Source organism: Thunnus thynnus, chromosome 23 (assembly GCF_963924715.1).
Source record: "Thunnus thynnus chromosome 23, fThuThy2.1, whole genome shotgun sequence".
Taxonomy (NCBI): domain Eukaryota; kingdom Metazoa; phylum Chordata; class Actinopteri; order Scombriformes; family Scombridae; genus Thunnus; species Thunnus thynnus.
In genome coordinates this window covers 10599342-10612503 of record NC_089539.1, presented here as the reverse complement: position 1 = coordinate 10612503, position 13162 = coordinate 10599342, and the positions used below count along the sequence as shown (strand labels likewise).

At 41.0% G+C, this 13162-nt stretch overlaps 1 protein-coding gene across 3 annotated transcripts; it reads left to right on the top strand.

Annotated features, from left to right (window-relative positions):
* Positions 1–49: 49 nt before the first annotated feature.
* LOC137175595 (DENN domain-containing protein 2A-like) lies at positions 50–11289 on the top strand. Of its 3 annotated transcripts, none has more exons than XM_067581363.1 (20): positions 50–211; positions 2608–2679; positions 3153–4265; positions 4367–4458; positions 4726–4820; positions 4904–5116; positions 5441–5534; positions 5636–5686; positions 5768–5961; positions 6288–6397; positions 6755–6824; positions 7201–7278; positions 7390–7530; positions 8654–8802; positions 9530–9707; positions 9833–9874; positions 10009–10117; positions 10231–10500; positions 10586–10672; positions 10765–11289. In XM_067581363.1, exons 2-20 carry the CDS (start codon positions 2621–2623, stop codon positions 10794–10796), a joined length of 3177 nt encoding a protein of 1058 aa, XP_067437464.1. In that variant the 5' UTR covers positions 50–211; positions 2608–2620; the 3' UTR covers positions 10797–11289. The 3 variants fall into 3 exon arrangements, with proteins under 3 accessions (XP_067437464.1, XP_067437463.1, XP_067437462.1); XM_067581362.1 differs by lacking the exon at positions 50–211 and adding an exon at positions 908–1018; XM_067581361.1 differs by lacking the exon at positions 50–211 and adding an exon at positions 1103–1444.
* The last annotated feature ends 1873 nt before the right edge of the window (positions 11290–13162 follow it).

Here is a 13162-nt window from a genome sequence, read left to right as displayed (position 1 = left end):
ACAGCTGGGGCTGACAGCAGGAGCCACCAAGGAGACAGCTGCTCAGCCTTCACCTGTCACTGTGCCACTTGTGGGGTTAAAGCCCAACTATCATTGGCTGCAGGCAGATTTCTGCATACATTAAAAAGTGCACCCGCCAAAAAATACTTTCATTAAACACTGACACGGCAACAGGGATTGAGCATTGAACTTGGCCAGCACTTCAATTCTGGTAAGCCCTTAACAATGATTAAATTAGTTTGTTTAGTATAAATGTGTTTAAACTGTATGTACAATTGTAAATGATGTGGTAAACTATTCCGAATTCCCATTGTGATTAAAGGTACTGCTATTACAAGGTATCATATAACATCAGCTTAGTTTCCGATATGTTGTAGATTTTATATACAATGATTCACAGGTTTATTTGTCACATTCAGAAGTAATATGTGTAGTGAAATGGGATGAGGCATGCTCCAAAGCTAAAGACTAAAAACATAAGGTCTAGAAAATGGAAATGTAAAGGATAAAGATTCAAGATAAAAAAAGATTTATGTAAAGAAGTACACTGTACATATGTTAAAAAAGTGCCATGGACCCTCTATGAGCTGTGTCCTTAATAAAGTCTGAATATAACTGAAACAAAAATTATGACAGGTTAAATAAAATACTTTCTGTTTCATTTTTCAAACAGTGAATGTGAAATTTAATGGTATTATTTTGTCAACTCTTGGTGACTTTATCTGCATCATGTCACTGAAAGAAAAACTCTTTTTATTGTCACTTATTAGTTGACATGTCTGTTTTTCATCTATACTCATTAGGATTTAATTATTTTATTTCTGTAAGGAAGTGAAATACGCCATGGGGTAATGGGGGTGGGATATTTTGTTACAGCTCCATGAGCAACTGTAGTACTGAAGCAGTTGTTACGGGAATTCCAACGAGCTCCAGATTCGGAGGGAAATAATGTAATGCCATGACGTCTGTCTCATGTATCACTAATTCCCCCTGGAGCTTGTATACAAGAGTATGGCATGTAAGTAGTTTTTATTTCATTTTGGGTCAGTCATCCTTGTTCACACAACGTATCAGTGGCAAGAGAGACAGCCAGCAGATAGAGACAGATGTAAAGAGGGAGAGAGAGAGTAAGAGAGAGTGAGAGAGAGAGAGAGAGGAAGTCATGTTAAGGGTGTGTGAGGAGAGAGAGTGAATGAAAGTTGGAGATTGGAGAACAGGCAGTGAGAGGACAGTCCAGTAGATTGTGGCTTGAGCTCTTATGTCACTATTCTCACCCAATTAAACATCGGCTGGATCACTTTTTCGGCTCAAATCAAGTTGGAAAAACTACTGCAGACTCTTTAACTTGGACATAACAGCACCAATGGATACTATAATAGCAGCATCTGTGGCAATATGCTCCCATTTTACTAATGAACATATGGAAACTGTACAACAGAAGGAGGTAAGGAACAGATTTATTTATGTAGATTTAATAATACACTGTTTTCATTCGGCTGTATTGTCCCACTCATTTAATCAGCTCATCTCTTCCTGTACAATTACTGCAGAATCTTATTTTTTCATTATGAACTTTGGTGAAGGAACAGCTTTATAATTGTGAAATAAGAAAATTAAGATGCTAATATGGTATTTAACTTAAAAATTATAGATAACACCTTGTTTGGGAAGTCACCCAGGCGTATGTATTTTCTACTCACAACCTTTTGAACAATGGAAACTACAACCTCTTATGCACTTTTTTTTATTAACTGTGCAGCTTTTGACGGCTTGCTGTCTATTATTGTATACAGTAACTGTGTATCTGGATGTTTCACGGCTAATCAGCCAGCGTACTGCTTAAAGATCTGTATGTACTGTAGTCCCTTTGCTCATGCACACTATCATTAGGACTACACATCAACTAAACAAACAATGACAACAGCTCCAGAGCTTGGAAATGCTCCATCTTAGAGGCCACTGAACTTTGAAACATTGGCTTTAGAGATGTGAAAGTATGAGAATCATGAAGCGTTCTGGTCGCTGTGAGGGTCAAAGGCAGGCCTCCTGTGAAGGAGGAAGCATCAGAACAAGGACCATACAACAATATACAAAAGGGAAGAGAAGGCAGAGAAGAGTGATTCAATCATAAAAGGGCTCCCAAATGACTGCTGAAATGTCGGTTTGTGTGATGAACTGCTTGAGGGAGTTGCTCTGAGTTTCTGGCTGTCATGTTTTTCTTTGAGTCTGCCCAGCTGGCCCCTGAATACTGTACATTACCAGCTGAGAGGGAACGGTCACGCAACTTAAAATGTCAGTCATACCAAGGACCTTAACCTCATATTGTGAAAAAAAATAAGTCTACAGATTTCACAATATTTATTAAATTGACTTTATTTTTCAGTTTAGATTCAAGACACAAAGAAAACTATAAATTCATCTAATAAATGATCAGATTTCCCTAAAATGATTCCTAATTCAATAGTAAAGAGGTATTCAGTTTCACTCGATAATAACTGTCAACTGAAACCAAGCGCCTGACAGGGTGTCAGTAAAAACTAAACCGAAACTTCATTCAGCAGAAATGAAGACATTGGCTGAAGCTTTTTTCTTGTTTCTGTGTCTCAGGTGTACAGTGATCATGGCGGACGCTAAGAGAATGACAACCGGGCCGGACTGCATCTATTCCACCATCAACAGGTCTGTATCAGAACTGGTTTGTTGGTGAACATTTTTTCCCTTTAGGAAATGGACATTTTCCTCACTAATTTCTTTAGAAAAATAAAATCCACAGTTTCGGTTGCCCTTTGCTCATCGCTCATCCATTAAGGAAAAGTCAGAAAAGGTCTTTCAACTTAGGGCTTCCCATTTCCGCTGGTTTATTTATTAAAACATAACAGTTTGATGAAATGGGCGCCGGTCCAAGTATGTGTTTATTTAGCGAGGCTGATGAGAAGAAGATGCTCGGTCATAGGCTTGTCCTCTGGCATTTACTCTCAGGCTGCATTTTCCCACTGTCGCCAGAAAAAGATTGAGTGTCCCCTAACTGGTAGTTACAATGACCGTACTGGGAGTTCAGGAGGCTGCCATAGCCTTTTTTAAGTATATCATTGACATTTTATGATGTTGTATTCAATTTTATTTGTAAAAAATATATTTCCTCATGTGTTTAGGTTAAAGAAAGGCTGTCTTGGTGAGAAAAGTGGTTTCCATATTGCTTCAGTGGAAAACAAAGGGGCTGAGCGCAAACAAGAGGGGACACCAAAACTCCCCTTCACCCCATTAGACAACCTGACTAACCAGTGGGAGGAATCACCCATGATGGCTCACAGAAGGCCGACCTTTGACCCTCACAGCAATGAGAATGCTCCCTTGGTGGGCAACAAGCTCCCCAGATCCAATGGAGGCAATATCAAGGACAAGATCTCCCTGTGGGAGGGAAAGGAGCCTGCTCATTCACCTGTTACCTCAGGTTCCTCGGGCCAGTGCATAAAAAGGACAGAGTCCCTGACAAAAAGCAACAATAAAACTACTGTTGAGCAACGTGTAGAAAGTTGCAGGAAAGTAGCCCACAAGGAAAAGCAAGATCTTGAGAAAGAGAATGTGGGAAAACTTGGAGATTCAAGGCCTTGCTCACCAGTTGAAACTGGGAAACAGCAAAGAGGGACACTCAAGACTAACAAGCCAAGTGAGAATAAAAGAGGAGAGGATTGTGGCAGAATAGCCCACAAAGAAAAGCAAGATCACGAGAAGGAGAATGTAGAAAAGCTTGGCGACTCAAGACCTTGTTCGCCCACGGCGACGGAGAAGCAGCAGGTGGGGACGTTGAGGAGAAGCAATGACAAGAAAACATCCGAACAACCCAGTCAGGAGAAGAGAGCCGTGTTCACTCTTTTTAAAAAGCTGGAGGCTTTGGGAGAGAACCATGGGAAAACCCCTCCAGAGCTCGGAAACTATTTCACCCCACCAAGCAAGGACAAACAGGTGGAGGTGAAGAAGAAAGAATCTGAATCTACTGGTCAAAGTAGCTCAGGGAAATCCTCTGCGACCAGAGAAGGGAAGCAGCTACAGGAGAATGTGTACACAGAGCCGGGGACGCCCCCCATCAACCCAGTCCCCAAACCCCAACGCACCTTCCAGCACCCAGCTACCATCCACACGGGGAAGAGTCAGAGGCAGAGGAACCTCCCGCCACTGCCCTCAATCTCCACACGAGCTTCCTCAAAACCTCCTTTAGGTGTCTACGGGAGGCCGCGGGGTGAGAGAGTCCGAGACAACATCAATAGGTATAAAGAAAGAGAGAGAGAAAATGAATGAGGTATCCAACTCTCAAATAAATTAAGTTATACTTTAGGTGTAATTTGTACTTTTCTGTTCACCTTGACAGGAAATCCTTTGAGTTTGAAGACATTCCAGGGTCAAATAGCCCACTCTTCTCTCGATCGCTGTCTCAGGAGCATCACTATGAAGACATCCTGGGTCAGAAACCTCTATGCTTCCTTTATTCTCTGTGCTAGTCCAAAGGAAGAAATGTACATAAAACAAATCAGGTTTAAATAGAGAGGAAGTTGTTTTAAAGGAACAGCATGACAAATGGGAAATACACTTTCTTGCCAAGAGTTACATTTTGTGTAATTAGTGTGTTACATCATATTAAATGTAAACCAATATCATTTTTAATGTATAAAAGTAGGAAAATTGCTAATGAACATGTGTTGAACGTTGCCATTTTTGGTTACCCTGCAGACTCGTCCAAGGAGAACCCATATGAGGACATCGAGGTGGAGAGTCAGTGCTCCCAGCAGTCTTTGCCTTCCTCTCCTGGCGCTGATACTACCAAGGTTCCTGCAGTACAAACAAAATTTACAGAGACAAAACTTCTGATTTAGATAATTATGAAAAATTATGAATTTTCTGCCTACAGGTCTCGAGACCCGGCTTCTTCAGGCAGAATTCAGGTAGGAGCTTCAAGCTGCTGGACCTGCGGAGAACCAACCAGCAGATCCACCGCACCGGCAGCGGTGCTGGTGTTTCATCTCCACCCCAGCTCAGCCCTCCCACCACCCCAACTGGGCCTGAACACACACCATGGCTCACTGGGGATCCCTACAGCCGCACCTGCCGTAGGATACCAACGGTGTGTGTATGTTTGTGTTAGAGCAGTACATGTATAAGCAAAAGTGTTTTCTGATGCACCATCCCAAAACCTTGAACTGATCTTTCATCCTTCACCCCCTGATGCTTACCATACTCGTTTTGTACTGCCAAGACATCATTAGATAGATCTTTAATCACATTTAAAGATTAAGTTCTGCTTTAATTTGAATCCAGTTTGGCTGCCTGGTTCTATTATAGCTGCCAAAACATTATTAATAGGAGTTTTGTTCTTATCCCTGGTGAAAGACATTATGCTGTAGCATTTCTGTCCACTAAGTCACATTCCTGCTTTTTCTTCCAACAGGTTGTTCTGAGGATCAACAGCGTCTTTGAAGCTCGGATCGGGAAGAAACATCTAAGGCGGATCTATCATTATGCTGAGACAAGCTCAGGGAGAGGTGATGATGTTGAAATGTTGGTCTCCTAGAAGCAAAACTGTATTCTGCTGTTTTTCATAATATCTAAAATGCAAGTGTGGATTTTTGACTTCTTTTTGCAGTGACAGATGAAAACAGTGACTCTGAGAGTGAGGTGGAAGAAAGAGCAAAAGGTAATTACCGCAGAGCACCTCAGGTTTTTGCTTCTTCTGACATTTTCAATTTATAACCACACTTCCTTTCCTGTCTTCCAGCTCATCGTCAGCGGTTGGTGTCAGTCCAGTCCATACTGAGCCAGCCGAGCCAGACTCAGTACAATGGTACCAACACCAGAAGTAGGTCCCTGGAACAGCGTCAGCTGTTTGAATATTTCCTGGTGGTGTCGCTGCAGAAGTCGAAGGCTGGCGGTCACTATCTGCCGGAGGTCACACAGCAGTTCCCCCCTAAGGTCAGGAGTAGAGGAGTTGCTGGAATCATTACTAGATTTTTTGTGGTGATCTTGATCTTAAATTTGTGACCAAATGCCTCAAAAACAGGAAATTTGGGACAAATTGATGAATTCTAAGAAACTAAAAAAGCAAGTTTTTATTTATAAGTTTTAATCTAATTCAAAACAGTAATCTGATATTTGTTCATGTGAACACATATTGACATGCAAACTTCTGCCTCTTGATTAAAGTAAAATGTATGAAATATTACAAAGTTAAAGGGGAATACATGAAAGTAGCTACTAAAGTTTGGTCCACTTGTGTCACTTGTTTTGTTGTGCTGCAGCTGGAGCGGAGCTTCAAGTTCATGAGGGAGACGGAAGATCAGCTGAGGATCATTCCTCAATTCTGTTTCCCTGATGCTAAAGACTGGGAGCCCGTGGAGAAATACCCAAGGTGAGGTCACATCACATCACAGGGGTCCACTGTGTGACATGTATTACAGGTAACTTTAACAACTGAAAATGATTTTGAGCACTCTCCCCAGAGCTATTTGTCTCCCAGAGCAACTCAATATAGCTGTAACTGAAAATTCAATCCTAGAAACACTAGAAAAGTTGCTGTATAGCCTACAGTAAACATGGCTGTAACATGACATATGAATGCATCATGGAAGTCCATGTACTGTAAGCTGCATATAAAAAGAATAAATGTCAATATACAGTAATCATTTATGTGTATTTTCATATGTACATTCAAAATATGCTAATCACCGGTTTATTTGTGTATTTGTTGTGACTCATATCCTCCCAGTGAGATGTTCTCCTTTGTTTTGACTGGAGAGGACGGGAGCAGGAGGTTCGGATACTGCCGGCGTTTACTGGTAAATAGAAATGACTATAATAAATAAGTGCGCAGCTACTGGACAGGAAGTGGCTAAATACCACAATGACGGCTGAGTAAATAAGCGTGCCAAAATAGTCGGCGTGCCTGTGGGAAAACAGTCCATCTCAGAGTCTGGGGAGGAAGTGTGTGAGAATGGGAAAGTGTGTATATGTGTTTGTGTGTGCGCGCATTATGAGTGTATATGAATATGACCAGAAATACACTGATAAGTAATGATTTATATTTCTTCTATCTTTTCCATGAGTTTAGGGAAATTCTGCTATCTTTAGACCTATAAAACACTTTTAAAACCACCTGTTACATTATATTTCTCAAGCTACTAAAAAGTTAACCTTGGTCTTTTTTTTTCTCAGCCCAGTGGAAAAGGCAAACGTCTGCCAGAAGTCTATTGTATTGTCAGTCACCTCGGCTGCTTCAACCTGTTCTCCAAGGTAAACCACTCTCACCAGTCCTCACTGATAATTTGATTGACGTTAAAGTCATTCAGCAACTGTATTTATTTTTTTAAGTTCTTTGTGTCTGTGTATATGTGCGTACTGTAGGTGTTGGATGAGGTGGAGAGGCGAAGGGCTCTGTCTCCTGCTCTGGTGCAGCCGTTCATGAGAGCCATCATGGAGGCCCAGTTTCCAGCTCCGGGCAGAACCATCACCGTCAAAACCTTCCTCCCCGGCTCAGGCACTGAGGTGAGTGACACTGGAGCACCAAGATGAGGCAAATGTTACTGTAGGCACCAAAAATATTATGGTTGTTGAGAAGAAGAACATAAAGTAAGCGTAAAGGATGTGGCTGGCGATTTGTTATATTTTTCTTCTTGTCAACAAATCTCATGTGCAGAGCCAAACCAACAATGAACTGATCTACTTACAAGTATTAGGTGTGTATCCAAAGCCTGATATATCTATTCCTCTGTGCCATAAACCTCCATTGTTGTCCAAAAACTATGTCAACGTCAATGAGTCACACTGCTGGGTGATGTGTTCCTTCACCACAAATAAACACATTGGTTCATTCACATGCGCAGTGACGTTTACCATACATGGAACTACTCTCCATAGACTGAAAATGTTATTCGTCTTTGGAGCCATTTCTAAACAAACTGACGTGACGGTAATCTTTGTGGTGAAGGAACATGTCACCCAGTGCAGCGGTGTGGCTAAATGACGTGTTTTCAATACATTAACGAGGTCTATGGCGCAGAGGAATAACATATATCAGGCTTTGGATACACACACAATACTAATAAAAAAAAAAGATTGATTCATCAATGGTTTGGCTGTGCACATGAGATTTGCTGACAATAAGAAAAATATAGAAAATCACTAGCCTTAACCTTTAAAGACAGGAAATGGCCTGCTTTGACCAAAGTTCAATTCCATTAGAACTTGCTTGTTCAGACTTAATTGCCTTAATATGTTCAGCTGGAACATGACACTATTTTTTCTTTGACCTTTTAAATTCATCTTTATACTGTATCCTTCAACTGTAATTTTCAGGCCCTCAGCGTTTTCAAGAGTATTAAGCAGAAAGTTAAAAAAAGGGAAAAAAGTTTGTTTTTTCAAATCTAATTAAGATAATTAGCACTTTAAAACAGTTTTTAGTGTGTATTACTAGTAAGTTATTGCAAACTTTCTGGTTTCCAATAAAGGTAATTATGGAACAAAGTATATTAAATGTCTATTTAAAACCAATAAACTACATGAATGTTCGTTCTTGTGCTTGGAATAACATTATTTTGCCAAAGCTTCAGTGTAATGCTGTTCTTTACCTCTGTCGATGTTTTATACCTTTTGTTCATCCCTTTCCCAGGTGATGGAGCTCTGTCGTCCCTCTGACTCCCGCCTGGAGCATGTGGACTTTGAGTGTCTGTTCTCCTGTCTGAGTCTGCGGCTGCTTCTCAGGGTGTTTGGCTCTCTGCTGCTGGAGCGAAGGGTTATCTTCACTGCTGACAAACTCAGGTAAAGCCAATTACCCCTCACACTTACAATAAACAATGAAATCTGCACCTTCTCTATGTGACAGCTCTTTTGATTGCTCTTAAAACACGAGATTGTCTTAAATATCTTTCCTCAACTGTTTATGTAATTATGGAATCTGTAGATATTGGGTGAAAACATCAGGGATGTTTTCATTATTAAAGAAATGTGGGTGGTCCAGGTCCAAATAAATTTAAGGCAGCCCCAATTTTATTCAGGGAACATCCAGAGAGATATTTTGAGTACAGCCTGTTGAATTGTTGTGCTGGGGCCGTGTTTGTTTGTTCTGCAAGAAAATGCCAGTGGGAGTCAGAAACAGCGGTCAGAGAGAGTAGTAGACGACTGGAATGCAAAGTCCAGTGACGTGAATGAAAGAAGTATGCAGCTTTGCTTTTCTCTCTGGGAAATGCTCTTACTTAAGGGAGTAGTCTCTGTGTTTAGCCTGTATTTTAAACCATAGCACCCTCACGTGGCGAGAACGAGGGAGCCATTCCATTAATGTGTTTTTGTCTTCTTTTTTCTCCTCTTTGCTTATCTTTCTCTCTTTTCAAACTCCGTCTTTTCTTCTCTTTTCACATGTCTCTCCATCTTTTTTTCATTTTTGTCTCCTCCTCTGGCCTCATCTCTCAAGAAAAAAGTGACAAATCATTGTTAAGCAGCTTCAACCTTGGTGTAATTTCATAGCTTTTGATTGCGTCTCTCCTTGCAGTACTCTGTCCCAATGCTGCCATGCAGTAGTGGCGCTACTTTACCCGTTTGTATGGCAGCACACCTACATCCCTGTACTACCCTCAGAGATGCTCGACATTGTCTGCACCCCGACCCCGTTCATCGTTGGCCTGCTTTCCAGCTCGCTGCCCCAGCTCACTGAGCTGCCCTTGGAGGAGGTCAGTGAGAGGAGCTGCACATTAACACATAGCAATGATGGATTGTAACTGGAATTTAGTAAATTGGTTCACCAAGATCAATACCATAAAGTTGTACGTTATGAATTTTCAATGTTCTTGGACAGGTTCTGGTTGTGGATCTTGGAAGTAGTCGATTTCTTAGACAGGTAGGCCATTCATAAAAGTGTATTTATTTATTTTTTTCACAGTTGTGCATGATCTACAAGATCTGTGTGGATGTGGAGAGAATGTTTAAGCTGTTTCCTACCCACATATGAATTTTCTGTCCTGTCACTTTTAGTTGGATGATGAGGACTCCATCTTACCCTCTAAGCTTCAATCAGCCCTAGAGAACGTTCTGGAGAGGAGAAGAGAGCTCGCTAATGAAAGAGGAGGAGATACACCCAGTGGTGAGTCATAACGAGGACTTTAATATACTATGAGAGTTTCTGGTTGTAGCTCTTTTAACTCTACATAACTTTGAGCAAAGGCAACTGACAAATTTGACTTCTCCTCTCATTAGACTCTGGCCATCTCAGCACTGTTGTGTCTGAGGCCTTCGTCCGTTTCTTCGTGGAGCTGGTTGGCCACTATCCGCTCTTCATTATCAGCGAACGGGAGGATGGCTACTCTTCCTCGTCCTCCTCCCCTGTCCCCTGCTCCTTCCAGCATGAGGGTTTTCGCAAAGCAATCCCGTCTAAGACTGTGCGTCGCTTCCTGGAGGTCTTCATGGAGACCCAGATGTTTGGCTGGTTCATCCAGGAGAGAGAGCTCCACAAGCAGGCCCTGCGAGGTAAAAGAGGGGCAGTGGAAAGCAGGGGTTCGGCTACAGGGATATAATCATGAATCATGGTTCATGAATCTTTTTCTCTCCTCAGGGCTGTTTGAAGTGAGGGTGCAGGAGTATCTAGACTCCATCCATGAGAATGAACACCGGCGGGTTAACAGGTTTCTCAAAGGCCTAGGTAAGGATGTTTCTCAGTTATTCTAAGCCATAAATTCTTAATTATAATGAAGCAAGCTCTCTACTCACTGTCATCCTCTTTCTTTTCTACAGGAAGCAAAATGAAATTTCTGTCAAAGAAATAATGCCTCTAGAATTGCATAAAAGGAGACAAATAGAAGCACTGAAATAAGCAAAGACTGATTACCAAATTAACATTTGAAGCATTTTTTACTCACCAGTGAGTGAAACTGAGGGTTTTAGTTAGGACATGGGGTGGCTGCAATGAATCATAAGTTCAGAGGAAGATGCTGCTGTATTTCACATGAAGACATTTGGGACATTCCCTCTAGGTCACTGAGTGGTTTGATGAGTATGACAATGATGTGAATCATACACTATGGCCTTCACTGTCACCAGATCTCAAAAGGTGTAATAAAGTTTTTCTGTAAATCTGTAATTTCACTTGAAAGTTCATGGTCACAGTATTTTCTGAATCCACTAGGGGGCAGTAGTATATTTTCTCTGATGGGATGATCTTGGCACTGACAATCACTGACCAAAAATGACATATAATGCATCATAACAGTGACAGCATCACAATTGTTTAACAAGTAAATAAATATTCTCTGTTTCCTGTTTTGAAGCTGTGAGTTATTGTCTTCATCTTGTCATGTTTTTTTTTTCTTCATCAAAACAAATGCCCACATTTCATACAATCATTGCTTTACATGTTTAAGTCATTATTGTAAAGTTTGCAAATCATCATCCTACAGTTTGCAGATTATGAATGACGAGATTACTTTATGGTAAACACATGATGTATCCAATAACACTTTGCACATTTTACAATATGATTTTTGTTACACACTGGAAACTCCTAAGAGGCAAATCAAAGCCAAGGGAATCGTGTTCACTCAGCATTTGTGTGCCAGTTTTACACAGTGAGTAATCCGCATACCACCCATTTGCTAACCATTCACTGCTGTGTTTGTGTGTTCTTAGTTATTTGCCCTTTTTACTACAAAGAACCTCGGTTCAAAGTTGGTGGCAGCTTTACTATTTTAGTCTCTGAGTCATGGAAACAAAGCAGATCTTTAGCCCACAAAGAGGAGAGCACATCTTTGTCAGCATGAAAAGATAACACAGGTGCAGAGCAGAGCATAGTAGTGTATTGTCTGAGGAATAGTGAGCTCAGTTTGTGTCTGCTGAGCAAGCTTGTGGGCCCCAGGGCATCCCACTGTACCGAACCTGTCACCCTGTTAGTGGCAAGTTCACACACACCTGCTGACACAGATGTTGATGCATATACAAGGAGGCACAGCATACAAAACACAAACACATTGCACATGCAGAAAACAGTGATTCCCAACCAGGGATACTGCTAGCCCAAGGGGAGCTTGCAATTGTTGGTATGTGGACAGATTGTGGAGTAGCTAAACTAATTTTTAAAAAATTATTTGATTAAAAAATTAAATATATAGCGCATATCCACATACCAAGTCAGCAGTAACACCTGAACACTAGCTCATGTATTGCAATTGCGAGTGTGTGAAAACTTGTGAAGTGAACAGAGACATTTTAAAAGGTTAGCTAAAAATAATGGATATTAATGGAAATAGTAAATGTGTGTAAATAATAAATAGTTAGCTAAAAGTAACTGATTATGGCTCCTAATAACTGGATTATTAAAATAGCTTAAAGTAGGCTAATAGATAAATGGTTGAAATAGGTAGCTTAAAGGTGCAGTGTGTAGAATTTAGTGGCATCCAGAACTCGGAACAGACTTTGCAGAAATTGAATACAATATTTGTAAGTATGTTGTAAATAGTGTATAATCCCATGAAAATAAGAATTGTTGTGTTTTAGTTACCTAAAGGCCCAAACGCACTGAAAGCGTCTGACAGGCGGGTTTTGAAGTACACCTATTGTTTTAAAAGGCTGAACGCACACTGAAAGCATTATGAGGCGCATCAAACTGCCTTGACACCCCAACTCCAACCGTCTTTCGATTTCGGAGTGTCAAATGAGGACCCAGCGACAAAAGTAAGCAAGTAAGAGAGAGAGAGACAGACAGCGCAGCAGTGGTCGAGCATGGAGAGTGAGCAGTACTGAGAACAAAGCCAGTCACTGAGAGAAATAAAATGTTATATTCTGATTGATGGTTATTTATTTGTGCTGTACAACGTAACTGCCATGAAATAAACACTCAACAGATGATTTACTGTAGAAACAGACGCTCTCAGTTTGTTTTTCCTCCTCTGCATTTCTCCTTTTAATTCATTCATTGCATCCAACTAATGCAGCAGTTAATACAGAGAACAAAAGGATAAATCTGTGTTGGTACTGTGGTGTTGGTATTTCAAATCTGATGCCTGCAGCGTGCCATAAGAGCATCAAATGACACGCATCAAATGAGGTGTGTCAATTATCGCTTTTAGTGCATTTCGGCTTTTAGAATGAGCCCTTTATATCTACATAAGGAGCAGGTCCTCTTCCACAGAGCCCGCCA